An 18932-nucleotide genomic window follows, 5' to 3' on the forward strand; every position below is an offset into this window, starting at 1 on the left:
CTTGTGCCATCAGGTGTTAAGTGGTCGTAATTTGCCTTTAGGTGGCTGTTGGGATGAAGGCCGAAGTCTTCCTCAGCTGTTCTTTAGGTGACTCAAGTCCCATTCATGCTCTGTAAATGTCTCTCTACATATGCTAATCATCGGTACTCATGGTCTTAGATAAGTGAAGAATATTCCTTCCTCCATATGCGATTTCATGAACAAAGTTAACCAGTTCATTACACGTCCATTAAGCCACGCGGGATCCTCTTCTGGTATCCCCGCGCCCACAGTATATTACGTTTGTTCGGGATATCTCTCCCCCCCGGCGGTTTAGCAAGGGGTGTTCTCTTATCACTCCCAGGGCACGGAACTATTTTTACTTCAGTCCGCCTCAAGCCCCTGGAGTCTGTTTTGGTGGCTGGAGGGTTAACAGGACCATATTTGCGCCCGTAATTAATTAATTCCTGGGCCACTTCTCCCCAAGTCCAAATTTTCTTATCTGGGGGGCGGCGGTGCTGATCAGGCGTGAATCCTCCTGAAGCAGCCCCAACACTCTCGCCCTGGGGCATCGCCTGTATCTTTCCTTGTAATTGTATACCAATTGGTTTCAGAGAATCAGGGAGTCCCCGTATAAGGGGAGTCATTCGCTCAGGATCCACCAACATCATCATCGGGGACTCCTGCCTAGGCTCCAATTTTCGATCATACATCATCTGCAGACAAGCTGCCTTTTGCACACTCTCCACTAATTGATCAACAGTCCCCGTAATCGCGAGGGGATCCCCCCTCTCCAAGGGGTTCAAACCTCCCGCCCAATAGGCTGCCCGTTGGGTTAAAGACCAGGGGGCACGGTGATTCCCAGTAGTTAAAAACACTCCCGGTCCCCAATACCCTTCCGCCTCCTTTTCACTTAACAGAATCTGGTCCCCCCCCGAAAACGATACTCTCCACACATACTCGATTTCTGACTCCTTAGGGGTTCGGCCAAATTCCTTTTTTAGTTTTGCCAACTCAGTGGCAGTATAGGGGACCTCTTTAGTTGTAACTTGGGGGAACTGGTCTTGCTCATCATCATAAGTATATTCAGTTTTGACTAAAGGTCGCAACGAAGGCAGCTCCAACTTCTCCACTCTCCCTTTTGCTGCCTGCAGGTCCTTAAAGGGGTAGCCAATTTCTGATCTTGGAGGAATTTCCTCACGGACAGTACCTGCAAGGAGCTGCTCCTTAAGAGCAATTTGCAAATGTTTCACTTGGTTCTTTTCTGCTTCAAGTTGTGCTTTTAATCCTGCCACTTGTCCCATAAGGGACTGAACAAGATTTTGGAGGGATTCAACAATTTGAGACTCTGCAGTGAGGTGGCAATCCCTATCCTCCACTGCTGCAGCCAGACTGGCACCGAGAACGGCACAGACAATTGCTTTTCCTTTCCCTGACCGCACTCTAGCATCTTTCTGTAAAGCGACCATCCGATCAACAACGCTCTGCAGATTATACCAATTTCCCTGAGCCCAGTCTATCCCAAGCACAGAGGGTCGCGCTTTATGTTTTTTCTAAAAAATCAAACAAAGCTTCTTTCCCCAAACGGGCAATTTTGCCATCACTCATCTTATACAAAGCGGGGAAGCAGTTGTCTCAGGAAGGCAGCGCGTAAAGTTTCAAACACCTTATAAAAAGCGGGGAAGCAGCCGTCTCAGGAAGGTAGCACGTAAAGTTTCAAACACCACAAGCCTGCCCCCCTTACGTTCCTGAGAGGTCTCACGTATTAAAGCAGGGAAACAGTACGGCACTCTCGTCTCAAGGGATCCTGTCCGTGACGCCAATTTAAATGTCCCGATCCAATGTCGGGGAAGGTTTCAATATGATCCCAAGAGCGAGATTAAGACACAAACGAGGTCAAATGCCGTATAGTCAAAAGAGTTTTTATTATCAAAAGTATCAAAAGTGGAAAATGGTAGCGATAGGATAGAATGGAAGAAAAGGTAGAAATTAAGCAAGCAGTCGGGATAGAGTTGCAAGGATAGTCACCACCATGGATCCAGCGGCATCCCGTTGGTCCTCAGGCAAGCAGTCGGTGGTGGGAGTTGCAAGGATGGTCACCAGCACGGATCCAGCGGCGTCCCGTCGGTCCTTAATCTTCAATTCTTTGGTGAGGAAGAAAAGGCCCTCTCACCACTTGTTTCTAGGGGTTTTTTATAGGGCATATTTCGATGATGTCATGCGCTGCAGGTTTCATTTATCACGCGACCTTTGCATGATCGATACCAGAAACCAATATCTTATCAGCTCCAGCCCAGTTTCCTCCCCTGGATGCCTCAATGGCCTGGTAATTGTCCTTATGGACAGAGGAGTGTCCCGCTTAAACCGGCCATCTTGGAGACAAAGGGCTCAAGATGAGCAGTTCACAGTTCCTTGATGACAGCCCAGTCCCTCATACCTAACAATCTTTGAGGCAAATGGTTCGAGATAACAATTCAGCCTCTTACATGAACACAATTAATTAAACACAGTAAAAGCAACATTATACCTAATAAAATACACAAGAATAAAAGAAACCCCGATTTTTAACAAAGATACAAACCAACTCCTAAGTCCCCATCCCGCAGCTAAATGCTCTAAGCCGAAATGACAGCTTTCTTAATTGCGATAAAGCTCTTGCAGCTCCTTCTTGCCTCTGCAGTTCTGTTATCTTTTTTATTAATTGCTCCACTGTCCAAGTTCCTCATGGCCGTTGTTTTTCTGGTGGTTCAAAGTCCTTTCATACTGCAGCTGTCTCGTACTCCGGCCCACTCATGCTAACTGCAGCCTACTTATGCTAACTCTAAATAATTAGGCTCAAAGAAATGTTCCCCATTTTCCATGAAATCTCCCACAATTCCCCCTTTTTGTTTTTTATTGCAAGCCAAGTTACATGACATGCTTTTGCAATCATATGTTCAACTATTTTATGATACATGGTACAATCATTACAACTGCTAATATTACAATTAAAATAACTAAGCCATGCATAAGCAAATCTTTCAACCATCCCATAATTCCAAAACTTGTTAGCCATCCAGTTAAACCTGTGTCAGTTATCGTGAGCCTTTTACTGTGAATCATATTAATATCAGGTGTTAGTAACGTAAGTTGTCCGAGGCTACATGGCCTCCCGTTAAGTTTCGATGGAATTCCTCTCCCACGCTCTATTCCCACAAATTAAAAACATCCGCGTAGGTAAAGCAGCTGGAATAGAAAAAAGAGTGTGATATTCTGGAATAGATATAGTTACACCAAGCTGTAGCATTTCTATATACAGGCAAAATAGCATTTACATTCTGACCTGTAGGGAACACCGTTCGGAAGATCTCGCGATGTCACGGAAAGGTAGAAGGCTAGTCGTCGCCTCCCTATGACATATCAGTAATCCCACCTACCGTTGTTAGTATAAAAGGAATTAACTGCGCAATAAAGGACGGAGTTGGCACTCACACCATGTGTGTTATCTGTCTCTTCCCTGGTCCAGGCCGACCAGTGATCTAATCGCGGCACCTTGATATGTAGCACTGCTACATAGTGGTGACCCCGACGTGATCGGCCGCACAGGCGACGATGGGGCTTGCGCAAGCGATTAAGGTATTAAAGGTGTTAGCTTATGAGGTGGGTGCCCGCGGTTCGATTAGGAGGGGCCCCACGGGCGAATGCATCCAATGGATGCTGCGCCGGGGGGACATTGAGTTTCCTAGATAAGTTTTGAGCCCCCCAAATTGGGGAGAGATTCGGAGTCCTTGCTCCGATCCGAGCGCGGAGCCGCTGAACGATCGCAGAGTTGGGGGCAGGTGGAGCAGGTGGTCGCGGCGGGACGGGAGGCTGAGGCGTGCTGGCTGGCGGCGCGAGCTGCTGCGTCTGCGGGTGCAGCGCCTCCTCGGGAGCAGCGGGGACGGCGCCCTCGGGGACAGCGGGTCGGACTCAGACGGAGCGGGCGGCCGTGGCGCGGGGCTCGCAGAGTGGTCCGTCCTTAATTGCGGACATGGGCACGGAGGGTGCGGCGGAGACGGAGGTTTTTCCTGCAGAGGCGGCACCAGCAGGACCTGATGCGCCCCCCCCCCCGCCACTATCCATGAGAGGAGTTGCGGCGGGTGGTTCGGCAGCTCATGGGGAGGGACGGTTTGCAACGCCTCAGGCACAGGCACAGGGCATACGCGGGCGTGACTTTACGGCACTTGCAACAACTGCCTTGGCCGCACTTGGGCGTCTCGCGGCCATGGATAGAGCGGACCCCCCCTTGCGTGAAAGTTCGGCAGGGGATTGCCGAGAGGTTTACTGCCTTTTTAGATCGGCTTCAGCTTGCTGTGTAGGCGGCAAACCTCCCGGAGGCGGCTAAAGAGGCGATTGTGCTTGAATGTGCTAGGGCTCAAGCTAACCCACAGAGCGCAGCGCTTGTCTCTCATTTGCCAGCGGGTTCGTCCCTAGGTAACATGATACGCCATGTACTGCAGAGAGAGCAACACCGGGAAGCGCGTCCGGTAGTGGCGGCCTTGCAACAAGTTTTGCAGGCGGGTACAGCCTGATACTGCTTTTGAGGAGGCAGTCTGTAAGCAGGCCGCTAACGAGCAGCATTCTGATTCTGATAATAATTCTTTTGTATCAGGCAGGGTGCACTCTGAAAAAGAGCCGGATTTATATCCCTCATTACCTCCACCGCTGCCTCCCACGGCCTCTGCGCGGCCGGGACCGCTGCCGTGCCGCCGCCGGCCCCCGCCCCCCCACCCCAATCGCCTGGTACTCCCTCTCCAGGGTCTGCAGAACTTACAACGGAACCTGGCTTTGCTGCACTGCCTGTATCTACTTTTCCTGCTAATCCCTCTAACTCTGTGCCTCTGTCTAATCCATGACGATTCACTTAATAATTTGGGAAAAAATACACATAGTTTGATGCAATGCTGTCGAGGAAAAGCTCTACAGCAAGGAGATACCATGTTTACTTTTCCTGTTGTATGCACACCTGCCTCAAGAAATGCAAGAACCTCAAGAGTTAGAGTTCTTAGGATCAGTCATCATGAATCCCTGTGTGATGTTTAATTACACCCATAACACCACTCAAAAGGGTCAGAATGTAAATGCTATTTTGCCTGTATATAGAAATGCTACAGCTTGGTGTAACTATATCTATTCCAGAATATCACACTCTTTTTTCTATTCCAGCTGCTTTACCTACGCGGATGTTTTTAATCTGTGGGAATAGAGCGTGGGAGAGGAATTCCATCGAAACTTAACAGGAGGCCATGTAGCCTCGGACGACTTACGTTACTAACACCCAATATTAATATGATTCACAGTAAAAGGCTCACAATAACTGACACAGGTTTAACTGGATGGCTAACAAGTTTGGGAATTACGGGATGATTAAAAGATTTGCTTATGCATGGCTTAGTTATTTTAATTGTAATATTAGCAGTTGTAATGATTGTACCACGTATCATAAAATAGTTGAACGTATGATTGCAAAAGCATTTCATGTAACTTGGCTTGCATAAAAATAATTTAAAAAAAAAAAGAGAGAGAGAGAGAGAGAGAGGAAGAGACAGGAAAAAAAAATTAAATTAATGAAAACAAACGGCTGGAGAGGGGGAAGAGAGATGCGGTTGCGGAACACACAGACATGGCAGCTGAAGAGTGAGAACATCTAAGACAAATAACCCTGCAGATACCAAGGTCAGTGAAGAAGGCGGGGGAGGAGATGCTCCAGGCACCGGAGCAGAGATTCCCCTGCAGCCCGTGGTGAAGACCATGGTGAGACGGGTCGTTCCCCTGCGGTCTGTGGAGGTCCACGCTGGAGCAGTGTGCTCCTGAAGGACTGCACGCTGTGGAGGGGACCCATGCTGAAGATCTTCGTGGAGGACTGTCTCCCGTGGGAGAGATCCCACGCTGGAACAGGGGAAGAGTGCGATGAGTGCTGCCACTGAGGAGGATGAAGTGACAGAGATAATGTGTGATGAACTAACCGCAAAACCTCATTTCCCGTTCCCCTGTCCAGCTGTGGAGGAGAGAGTGATAGGATAGCTATGGTAGGTAACTGGTGTCCAGCCAGGATCAACCCATCACACAGACAAAATGCATTGTAAAATAGAATGAAATTACATTGCAATTGGGAATTTCAAAAACAAGGACTCTGTGTAACTCCTTTACAAGGGAATGAAAGTGTATGTGATTGGAATTAGGTGAAGGCACATTTGCAAGGTGCATTTGCTACTAATATTGCAGGAGAGACCTAAGACCTTGCACAGATATTACAAGATCAAATGGGAAATATACGAAATTAGCAGAATAAGGTGTTTTTCAAAGAATTGTCTAATACTGTTGAATGCTTAAATCCAAAAACATGATTTGAAGGTTTAAATTTGTATATCTGAATTTATATTGCTATTGGAGAATTATAAATCATTTGTGTGTTTGCAGCAATCAGAATCACCTGAGGAGCAGTACGAGGATTGCGTCAGTTCGAAGCTAGAGTCCTCGCTGCCTTCCTCGTGAATCTGATGTTCCTAAACAAAAAAGGGGGCGATGTGGGAGCAGCTCGGAACACCTGGCATTTGTTTTCAAGAGTGACTGTTAGAAATTGTTGTGCTGCATGTTTGCCAAGCCTTGAAGAACTAGTTTTACAAGGTCAGGTTGGAGGATGGCCTTGTGCAGGCCTGGGAAGATGTGGCTGAAGACAGTCACGAGTATGTCTATGGAATGTTTTTATCTTTAACTGTTCTGAGTACTGGCAAACATCCCAGCTGGGTCAGATATGCCCTCCTGTGCTAGTAGTATTGGCTGTGAGTCGTTAGTACTTTCTGGATCTTTGTTGAAACATATATAAGTTGGATTCTTTTGTGAAATAAAGGGAATCTTGCATGAAAAAAAAAAAAAAAAAAAAAAAGGGAAATTGTGGGAGATTTCATAGAAAATGGGGGAACATTTCTTTGAGCCTGATTATTTAGAGTTAGCATAAGTAGCCCGCAGTCAACATGAGTGGACCGGAGTACGCTCCCTTTAAGCCACTACAGTATTTGCATGTTACCGTAGACACCTATAGTAAATATATTCTTGCTACAGCGCACAGGAAGCAGAATAGCTTGGTGGTTGTACAACACTGGCGTGCTTGCATAGCCCAACTGGGGATTCCACGACAGATCAAGATGGATAATGGTACAGCTTATACTGCGGAAAAGGTGAAACGATTTTGTGCAATCTGGGGTATAGCCCTTGTACATGGCATTCCTTATAACAGCACCGGCCAGACCATTGTAGAACGAGCACATCGAACCTTAAAGACCCTGCTAGATTGTCTTAGGGAGGGGGACCAGGCGGAGCCCTCCTGCTTACGGGATAATTCACCTGTTCTCCGTGCACAGCGTCTCCTGTTAACTGCGTTAACTTCATTAAATCAGACAATTCGGGGGGACCTGGACCAGACGACGGTGCAACGACATTTTACGACTACGGAAGAGAAAGACCCCTACCCGTTGGTCCGTGTGCGTGATCCCCAGACATGCCAATGGGACGGACCGTTTGAGCTGCATTGCCTCAGGCGGGGGTACGCCTGTGTACAGACACCTGAAGGGCTACTGAAATGGGTCCCTAGTCGCATGGTTCGTCCTGTCCTAACCTCATAGTGTTTTGAGTGTTTTTTCTTTACAGATTGCTGTTATCCTTTCCTGGCTTGTGATGTCTTGGGTATCTGCTACGAATTTCTGACGCTGGAGCAATTAATAAACAAGATAACAGAACTGCAGAAGCAAGAAGGCGCTGCAAGACCTTTATAGCAATTAAGAAAACTGTCATTTCGGCTTAGAACATTTAGCTGCGGGATGGGGACTTAGAAGTTGGTTTGTATCTTTGTTAAAAATCGGGGTTTCTTTTATTCTTGTGTATTTTATTAGGTATAATGTTGCTTTTACTGTGTTTAATTAATTGTGTTCATATATCTTGTAGGTCACCTTAGCCAACATAACAGGTCAAGATTCTCTGTGCACTGCAACCACATCACAAAGCCCGTGAACCAATAGACAGGATGGCTATGACTCGTGCGGCACGTCTGGCCAGCGACCGCATGTGCCATAGGCTCCCTATGTTTCAACTGAGGCAAATTTTAGCACCCGCTGGCCACGTGTGCTGAAATCTGTTCCTCTGCAAATGTACAAATACCGGGATTTTCCGAAGAGCATCGGGCTGGTGTACAGCAAGGCCATCGTTGCCTCTGTGGGGACGCCCACGTAAAGCTGGCACCTACCGATTGCTGGGCTGAGTTCGCGGATGGTGGTGACTAGATCTGCTAATACTCTTCTAATAGAAAAAGGGAGGGGGAATTGTTGTGGGAACATATTTAGCTAACGGTCACAAGAGCATTCCAGACGCCTTTAGAAGGCCTTGAACAGAATAAACAAGAAGACAAAAATAAGAAAGATACCAATTAGAAAAACACAGGTGCATATTCCACGATAAAGAGAACTTGGCACAAACAACCTCAATTTGGCAGTTTATCTTGACCAATTAGACTGAGATAAGTCTCGTATGTTTAGTTAGTATGACCAATTATATTTTATGTTTATGCGCGTGTGCAGTGTTGATGCAGCCAATCATTGAGTGCAACTGGACGCGTGGACAGTGCATGAATAGTGTGTGTAACCAATGGGAGCTAGTTGGACATGAGGAGGGGGAGATGTAGGGAACACCGTTCGGAAGATCTCGCGATGTCACGGAAAGGTAGAAGGCTAGTCGTCGCCTCCCTATGACATATCAGTAATCCCACCTACCGTTGTTAGTATAAAAGGAATTAACTGCGCAATAAAGGACGGAGTTGGCACTCACACCATGTGTGTTATCTGTCTCTTCCCTGGTCCAGGCCGACCAGTGATCTAATCGCGGCACCTTGATATGTAGCACTGCTACACTGACCCTTTCGAGTGGTGTTATGGGTGTAATTAAACATCACACAGGGATTCATGATGACTGATCCTAAGAACTCTAACTCTTGAGGTTCTTGCATTTCTTGAGGCAGGTGTGCATACAACAGGAAAAGTAAACATGGTATCTCCTTGCTGTAGAGCTTTTTCTCGACAGCGTTGCATCAAGCTATGTGTATTTTTTCCCAAATCATTAAGTGAATCGTCACAGATTAGACAGAGGCACAGAGTTAGAGGGATTAGCAGGAAAAGGAGATACAGGTAGTGTAGTAAAGTCAGGTTCTGTTTTAAGTTCTGCAAACCCTGGAGAGGGAGTACCAGGCGATTGGGGTGGGGGGGTGGGGGACGGTGGCGGCACGGCAGCGGCCGCAGCCGCGCAGAGGCTGCGGGAGGCAGCAGTGGGGTGGCCGCGGCAGGTGGCAGTGGAGGTAATGATGGATATAAATCCGGCTCTTTTTCAGAGTCCCCCCTGCCTGATGCAAAAGAATTATTATCGGAATCAGAATCCTGCTTGTTAGCGGCCTGCTTACAAACTGCCTCCTCAAAAGCAGTATCAGGTTGTATTGATATGATTTTCTCTGCCGGCTGTAAATGCGCCAGCGTAGTATAAATAAATTTCCATGTCGACAACAAGGTTTTAGCAAGCATTCGCGAGTCATGTGGAGTTAAGTTTGACCCAGAAAATGTATGGGACAAAACTGCCTGTGTAAAAGGCAATTTTTAAACCATACTGAGCAATTGCAACCTTTGCTTCTTTTATGATTTTCCAATCAAATGGAACCCATTGATTAGGTCTACCCCCAGCCCCAGCAATAACCAGAAACGCTGTGGGAGCTGCTATGATTTCTCCCTCAATTAAGGCATCGTGAATAATTCCTCGCCATCTATTCCGGGGGTCCGTTGTTTCTGGAAAGGTGGGGATCGGTTCCCTGGGAGGTGGAGAAGGCAGAGGTATAGGTGTAGGACAAGGAAGGGGCAGAGGTAAAAAAAGGAGGGTTTGAAGGAGGAGGAGGAGGAAGAGAGTGGGGGGGGGGGAAAGGGGTGCATCAAAGGATACGGCTGGAGGTTTTTCTCGCTTCACAGCAGCCTCCAGCTGTGCCAGCTTTTCTATTACTGACTGCAACTGTTGCGAAGTGAGCTCCGGCCCCTCTTCGTGCTCTTGAGGCGACCCGGGCGTAGATGAAGGCAACGGAGGGTATATGCTAGGTATAATTTGTTTATGTTGAGCGGTGATATCTGGGGGCTGTTTTTTCCTAGGCAGATTTTTACTCGCTTCCTGATTCTGTAGGGTTTCCTTTAAGCGTACGGTTAGGGAGACTTGGGAACTGTCAGATGGCTGATTAATATCGGCAGTCCCAGGGAGTGGAGCAGAAGTCAAGGGCACAGGAGCAGGCGGACAAGCTCCAGGAAAGCCAAAAGTTTCTCTCGCTGCATTATGTTTTTCTCCCTGCGTTTCCCCTTCGCTTGCGGTTGGAGAGAGAGCAGCAAAAGCAGACGCAGACGCTTTACGATCTGCTTTCATTTCTTGTAGAGTTGTCTTAATTAATTCCCATAAAGTTGCAAGACCTTTAACTTCTTTAGACCCATCACTAATTTCATCCCATAGGGAGGTTCTGATAGCTTCCCGGGTACTAAGCTCAAAAGCTGTACCCACACTAATTAAAGGTTTCTGTCCTTGTTCCATTGTAAAAGCCGCTTTAAACATTACATCTTTCCACACTGGTCCCAGCTCCCAGGCTGTTTTACCCTCCTTGCCACCTTCAATCGTGTTAGCCCAGAGTAAATCCCCAACCTCTCGCCATTCTTGCGGGCTGAAGAAAAGTGGAGCTGACTGGCACCGTCCCTTCTCTCAGGCCCACTTAATAAGGGCTTGAATCCCTTTAATATCTGCCTTGCGCCCTCTCTTGGAGAGGATACTTGCGAGGAGACGAACCGCCGCCTCGTCTTCCATGATGGTTCTTACCTTCGCAGAGGGTCGCTCAGCTGCGCGAACTCCAGGCTCCGACGTTTTACTTTCGGCTCGTGCCCACCTCTGCCTCTCACGTCCCCAGCCTCCTGGTATCACTCTTCTGTGATGCTTTGGAGGTTCCAGCAAGCTGCCCCGGCCTCCCGGTATCACTCTTCTGTGATGCTTTGGAGGTTCCTCCCGGTATCACTCTTCTGTGATGCTTTGGAGGTTTCAGCAAGCTGTCGGGTCCCTGCTCGGGCACCACTTGTTGCAAGGAGCCACCCGGAGACATGAGCCGAGTAACAACTGGACACTGATACGGTTAAGGTTGTTCTCCCTTTATTGCCCAAATAGCATGCTTATATACTTTATTAAGCTAAGCATCAGCTGTCCACGCGCCATAAGCTAAAACACTACTGGTTAATGTCTTCCTATCACGCTCCTGGCTCATCCTTCTGTTGGCTGCTCAAGCCTCTTCACGAGGCGTCCCACGGTTGCTTATCTCATTCTTCGGCATCCAGGAGTTGTTGGTCAGGCCCTTCTTATCTTCCTTTTCCCAGCGTACAAGGACACAGCATCCTTGTCCGTTTCAGCACTTTGTATGTTTATGCTTCGTTCCAGCTAAAGGCTGGATTTCTCACACGTCCTCGCTCAGCCAAGAAATCCCCAACATCTTCCCTTGTCTCCTTCAGTCACCTTCAATACCATTCATTGCTTTCTGTTTACTTTCAATTCCTTTTTCTGCTTTATACATTCTTCGTTTTTGCTCACCTTATTTTCTGTTTATAGTATGCTGTTTAGGAACCCCTTCCCATATGTGTGTGTGCACATAAGCAAGTGTTATATGCACTTACCCCTTGCACATCTGCTTTTATCATCCTTATTCTCATGCTTTCTTTATTCCTCATTTAATCTTATGCTGTCTCTTCATCTTGTCATTTAGTTGGTCAGCACATCTAGTGATCAAGATATGTATCAATACAGAAATGCACAGCAGAATGTTTATGTGAAGAAAAATAGAGAGGGTAGAACAAAGCTTGTAAAGTGTTGGCTAATATTAGTAGTGTTGTTTTATTAAGAGAGTGCGATAGAAGTGCTAAGTATTATTTTTGTTGTTCTGCTGGACTGCCTGTTTTGGGGGAAAAAAGATTCCATTACCCTTCCCAATTCCGAGTGTTAGGCAGGAGAAAATATTTTAATCAGACTAGTGGTACTGTAGTGTGCCATCTCTATTTACTGTAGAATTTGAGGATATGTCACGACCCCTGCTGGACAGACCGGGGAGGGGTCGTGGTGAATTCGGAATTCCCTCGGGCTAAATTAAGGTGAAACGACACCAAACGATCAAGTAAACATTTTATTCATGGCAGAAGCAGCCTGAACTTGGAAGACATAACAGTAGGTGGCGAGGTCTTTCTCAACAGGAATTACCATAAAACTACCTCAGTAAACCGTGTAACCTGTAGTAACCATATACATCAATTCAGGGAAGAAGGAGAGCCCTCCCGTTGAGTCACGAGGTTCAGAGCAGACCCCCTTGCTTTCTAGACTCCTTCTCAGAGAGGAGCCTAGGGGTGGCTAGATCCACTCCTAGTCCCAGACTTGGTCAATGGTTTTATGTCTTAAAGGGATGAGGTGTAGGGGTTATGAAAAAGGAGAGAGAAAGAGAGCGAGACAGAGAGAGAAAGAGGAAAAGAGAAAGATTTCACCGGTCCTGGGTCCAGCATTGGTCCAGCCAGCCTAGAGGTCCAGTTCCGGAGAGCACACGCATGGGGCTCCTCGTGTCAGCATCTTTTATAGCCCAGTTCCTGCCTTTTCTCACATCAATCACACCCCTCTTGGTCTTCTGCACACTGCCCGTAAGGACTTATGTAACTCTTGATCTTGTGCGCAGGCACCATTGGGGGTTGGTGGTCGCGAAGGGTCCCTCGGACGGCCGAGAGCCCCTTCCCCAAATAAACTTTGTATGACCTCTGGCCATATATGGTGAGCTGCCCTGCTCAGCGTATCAGAACATGGAACTGCGCATCCTCCAGCACGCTCTTTGAGCCCTGTTGCTAACCGACTTCTCACCTGTGGTTCTTGCTCTGCAGGGTTCGTTGTTATGCAGAACTTGCCCCGCCATAATGTTTGAGACATTAACTCTTTCAGTCTCTCATAGGATAAACATTTCTTTTTATGAGGAGACTAGTTCATTTTTTACATGCAGATTGGTTCCAAATATTGGCATCTATATCACCTGTGACTGGAGTTCAGCATTAAAAATGAAACATGAAAGCTGCTTTGAAACTATTTGAATAGTAGAAAAAGTGCAGTAATTAGGGAGAGCACTGAAATATGTGTATATGTACAATAAGTAAGGAAGATTAGTTGTTGCAAATTATCAAAACTGAGTGAGTTTGCTTTCAGTTTTAGTTTGTTTCTATACTGAAACTTTGAGGAATAAGTCAATTTCTCCAGAATAATTTCTGCTGCTTTCTTGGAAATACTGTTTTTATGTGTTTATCTGCTAGTTTACTAAAAATGTGGTCGTCTTTTTATTTATTTATTTATTTATTTTCTTCCCTAGTGGTTGTTGCTATTGATCATTTGCTTTCTTCTCACTCCAGAGTGTTACCATTGTTCAGCAGTACTTAAGCTCTGATAATAATCTGAGCAAAAAATAACTTTGTTGAAATAGCTGTTAATTTCCTAATAACAAAAGGTGGGGCAAAAAGCCCACCCTAGTTCTAATATGTATGGCTAATGCTCAATGCTACAGCTCTTCTGTCCTTTAACAACAAATTGACCAGTGTAACTGAAAGACAAGAAATGGATCTTGTAATTCATTAAAATGAGCTGTGGTGTTATACTTTCAGTAGAACACTTTTTGAAGTCTCATCAAAAAAAGGTAGGGAGAAGAAAATATGATGTGGTCCATTTAACTGGGGAATTTATTCACAATGATGTGCTTTTGCTAATTCAGGTAGAGGAATAGGAACATATATTGCATTAAAGTTGCTTTAAAAACCTTAATTATTACATATTGTTTGTTTTTCAAAATAAATATTTTTACTTGAGTCCACCAAACTAAGAATTAAAGCAAGGACCAAAGTTGAAATATGTTTCTTGAACTTGCACACTGTATAGCATTTAACAGCTAAAAGAAATGTGGTAAGAAATTCTAAAGAGTTCTTCAGGGAGTATTCAGTGGAGTCATTTGTGATACCTTACCTTTCCAAATTCTGTTAATCTTATAGAACTTCCTAGGATCCCTATAAGTGTGTTAGTTGGCTTTCCTTGGTTATAGATAACAATTTATTTAGCAAATACTGTATCCACCTCATGCACAAGAGATGGATTGCAGTAAATGTCATGTGCTCGTTTTGGCTGGGATAGAGTCAATTTTCTTCATAGTAGCTGGTATGGGACTCTGTTTTGGATTTGTGATGAAAACAGTGTTTATAATGCCGAGATGTTTTAGTTACTGCTGAGCAGTGCTTACACAGTGTCAAGGCCTTTTCTGCTTCTCACACCGCCCTGCCAGTGAGTAGGCTGGGGGTGCACAAGAAGTTGGGAGGGGACACAGCTGGGACAGCTGACCCCAACAGACCAAAGGGATATTCCATAACATATGACGTCATGCTCAGCATATAAAGCTGGGGGAAGAAGAAGGAAGTGGGGGGATGTTCGGAGTGATGGCGTTTGTCTTCCCAAGTAACCGTTACACGTGATGGAGCCCTGCTTTACTGGAGATGGCTGAACACTGTGGGAGCAGCTTGGAACACCTGGCATTTGTTTTCAAGAGTGACCGTTAGAATTTGTTGTGCTGCATGTTTGCCAAGCCTTTGAAGAACTAGTTTCACAAGGTCAGGTTGGAGGATGGCCTTGTGTAGGCCTGGGAAGATGTGGCTGAAGACAGTCACGAGTATGTCTATGGAATGTTTTTATCTTTAACTGTTCTGAGGACTGGCAAACATCCCAGCTGAGCCAGATATGCGCTCCTGTGTTAGCAACATATAAGTATGCTGTAAGAGACAATAAAGAGTTCCTTTTTTGCCGTTGCTTCGGAACCATCTCGTTGTCATCCTGAGTGCCTCTTTCATCGCCACATTTTTGGTGCTCCGTGTGAGGAGCCAGGACACTTCAGAAAGCTCAGAGGAACTTTCCGGCAACCTGCAACCCAACGGGTGAGTAATTGTGGCCACAATTCCTTAGAAATAAGGAACAGTAGCATCCGTTGAACGGAAAAGCTACGGGGTTGTGTAGCATAGCACGATGGGACACAAGAGCATCACTTATACTTAAAGGTTTTGCAACAAATAGTTCGTGCAGCAGGATTTAAGCTTACTGAAAAGCAACTAGAACAGTTATTGCTCTTGGTAAAAGAACATTGTACTTAGTTTCTGCAGAACGGTACCTTTGATATAAAGCTTTGGGAAAGAGTGGGGGAGCACTTGCAAACAAGAAAGGAGCTAGGGCTTGCAATTCCTGATTCAGCTATTATAACGTGGAAATTCCTTTTTGCCGCTTTACAACCGTTAAAGGCTTCTGAGACTGATGCGGAACAAAAACCTGAGGCTGATGGTGATAATAACCATGATTCTGATGATATTATTCCATCGGCTCCAGTGGACCCCGAACAAGAACCAGATTTATATTCCCCATTACCTCCACCACAGCCCGCACCACCACTGTTAACGCACACACCCCGCCGGCAGGCAGGCAGGCAGTGGGCAGGCAGCGGGCGGGCAGCACGGGCTCCGCGGGGTTGCCCGCCCCCACCACCGCATACAGGCCGCTGCGCCCACCCCGTTACCGCCTTCTGTGGCCTCTGCGCCCGCTTCGTCGTCGCCGCCGCTTCCCGCAGCCCCCGTGGCCGCCGCGCCGCCACCACCACCTCCCACACCAACCGCCCGGTACTCCCTCTCCAGGGTTTGTAGAACTTAAAACAGAACCTGGCTTTGCTGCACTGCCTGTATCTCTTTCTCCTGCTAATCCCTCTAACTCTATGCCCCTGTCTAATCCTGTGGCTCCTGCTTTACAGCGGTGCAGGGAAGAGGCTATGTCACAAGGAGATCTTACTACTTTTGCTTTCCCTATGATATTCCACCAAAATCAAAACCCTGTTCACAATGGCTTGCCTTATGAGGTTTTTAAAGAATTAAGAAAGTCCATAGAGGAAAATGGTTTACAGAGCATGTTTACAGTTGGAATTGTAGATGCTATCTCGAATTCTTATATAATGACACCTTGGGACTGGTTTTGATAGCATATTTCCATACATTCTGTATGGCATGTCTAAATATTTTGATGGTTTTAATATTTTGTACCAGCCGTGGAAACTGGCTTGCTGCTAGGTGACTGTAAAAGTGAGATTTGGTAAATAATTATTAGAAAACTTATACTAACACTATGATTGAAACAATAGACAAAAGTATAGCCAAGCAATTAACTAGTAGAGGTAGTTACTCCTAAGTTTGGCAGTTCTTGGCTCCTATGACTAGATGTTCCTGTACGCTAGATGAGAACAATGTTGAAACTGACCACACGTGATTGAAACTGCGTTAAGCTTCAAGATCAAAGAACAAGGACAAGAATAAAGACTTCAAGGACAGCCAACAAGAACTTCAAATGGGTCGGTGGTTGCAAAAGCATCCCTTCGACTCAAATGGATCCTTCATTGCGCATGATCGGATGTAGGCAGTACTATGATAATCAGTTGCAATCATTTTTATGTATATGTATACTAATCTGATTAATATGCAATTAGTTATTCTATATAACCTGTTTGTGCTAAAGCTGTGGTATGCACGCTAGGTGGAACTATCCCCTATGCATCCAGCGCTGCAATAAAGAAAGCCTGCTTTCTAAAACTCCAAAACGAGTCTTAGAGAGTTTCTTCGACCGGCTTTTTGGTAACAACACAAGAATCTTATCTGTCCTTTATTGACAAATTGCAGAATGCAATTCAAAGACAAATTGATAATGCTGAAGCTGCTAATGCACTGTTATTCCAATTGGCATTTGAAAATGATAACAGCGATTGTCAGGCGGCACTAATGCCCATTAAAGGCAAGGCTACTGACGTAGGTGAATATATAAAGGTATGTCAAAATATAGGCATGGAAATTCACCGTGCGTCCGCATTAGCAGCTGCGATATCACAACTTCAATTACAAAAGACTTCTCTGAAAAGTTTCAATTGTGGAAAAGAGGGACATACCAGTAAAAACTGTCCCCAAAACCAACAAAAACCAGGAGACAAAAAGCCAACTCAATTATGTCCTAGATGCCAAATCTTTAATAAAGATGGTCGCCTGTTCTCGGGAAATGGGAGAAGGAACGTTTGGTCCTGCGCCCCTCAAAATTACAGGGCCCCGCCTCGTATGGTGCAGACGAATCAGTTGTTAACCAACTCAAACGATACAGAGTCACAGACCTATGCTCAGCAACCTCAGGCAGCGCCAGGTTGGACTTCGCAGTTACCACAGAAGTAGTATTAAATACACCGAAAGAAATAAAAGTAGTTAGTACTGGAATTTGGGGTCCCCTTCCAAAAGGCATGGTTGGCTTAATATTAGGACGCTCTAGTACTTCCAAACAAGGTATATTAGTACTACCAGGCATTATTGATTCTGATTATCAAGGAGAATTAAAAATTATGATTACTGTCCTGTTTGGCTATCACGTTCTGCAGCCAGGACAACAAGTTGCTCAGCTTCTTTTATTTCCATATTGGGTTCCAAATTCAAACAAGTTCCCCGAGGTGAAGGAAACTTTGGTAGCACAAATGAAAATGTCTTTTGGACAAAAGCTATTACTACAAAACAGCCCACATTAGAAATTCAAATACAGGGAAAAACATTTTTGGGACTAGTAGATACAGGTGCCGATGTTTCGATTGTTTCTCAGAATGTTTTGGCCACCTGATTGGCCTTTAGAACCAGTACATACTACCATCACAGGAATAGGGGGGTTGCAAGTACCACTTCGGAGCATTCGTTAGCACTAAGTGGCCCTGAAAAAAAGGGGGCATGGATTCAACCTTATGTAATGCAAACACCCATGAATCTATGGGGGCGAGACTTGTTGCAGCAATGGGACATGACATTAACCACGGAAAAGTCAAATTTATTGTAGCGGTCACTGACATTAAACCCCTGCTCAAACTGAAATGGTTAACAGAAAAACCAGTTTGGGTTGATCAGGGGAAAAGTTAATTCATGCCATACAACTAGTCCAGGAACAGCTTCAAACAGGGCACATTGTTTGGTCTAATAGCCCATGGAATAACCCCATTTTTGTTATTCCTAAAAAATCAGGGAAATGGAGACTATTGCATGATTTGAGAGCTATTAATGCAGTAATGCAACCAATGGGATCTTTACAACCAGGAATCCCAAATCCTACCCTTTTACCAGCAGATTTGAACCTTTTTATAATTGATTTAAAAGATTGCTTTTTCACTATCCCTCTCCATCCTGAAGATTGCGAACATTTTGCTTTTTCTGTGCCTTCTGTAAATAATGCACAGCCAATGGATAGATATCAGTGGACTGTGTTGCCACAAGGCACGATGAATAATAGCCCTACAATTTGTCAACTGTATGTTGCTGCCGTTCTGGCACCCGTTCAACAACAGTTCCCTTCTAGTATAATTTATCACTATATGGATGATATTCTCATCAGTGCTAAAGAACAAACATATATTGATCAAACCTTAGAGCAATTACTGATAGCACTTCAAGCTCATGGATTGCAAATTGCAAAAGAGAAAATTCAGTCCATGACGCCCTGGAAATATCTAGGGTGGGTTTTATCTGAATGACATGTTAAACCTCAGACACTAAAACTAAATGTACAAATCAGCACCCTCAACGATGCATAAAAACTGTTAGGAGCTGTTAACTGGGTTCGCCCTATGCTCGGATTAGCTAATCATCAACTGTCTAATCTCTTTAATTTATTAAAGGGTGATTCCGATCTCTCTTCGAAGTGAACATTGACCTCTGCTGCAGAGCAAGAGCTGAAATTAGTTACTGAACACATTTAAAAGATGAAAGCAGATCGCATAAGGAGTTCTTTGCCTGCCT

The 18932-nt window shown here is 45.5% G+C and overlaps 1 protein-coding gene across 1 annotated transcript; it reads right to left on the reverse strand.

Moving 5' to 3' along the window:
- Window positions 1-218: 218 nt before the first annotated feature.
- Window positions 219-10860, reverse strand: LOC115343951. Its single transcript, XM_041121419.1, has 2 exons — window positions 10765-10860; window positions 219-1532 (listed from the first exon to the last, which is right to left on the reverse strand). Exons 1-2 carry the CDS (start codon window positions 10858-10860, stop codon window positions 219-221), a joined length of 1410 nt encoding a protein of 469 aa, XP_040977353.1.
- Window positions 10861-18932: the final 8072 nt, after the last annotated feature.

The sequence above is a fragment of the Aquila chrysaetos genome, assembly GCF_900496995.4.
Source record: "Aquila chrysaetos chrysaetos chromosome W unlocalized genomic scaffold, bAquChr1.4 W_unloc_2, whole genome shotgun sequence".
Lineage (NCBI taxonomy): Eukaryota > Metazoa > Chordata > Aves > Accipitriformes > Accipitridae > Aquila > Aquila chrysaetos.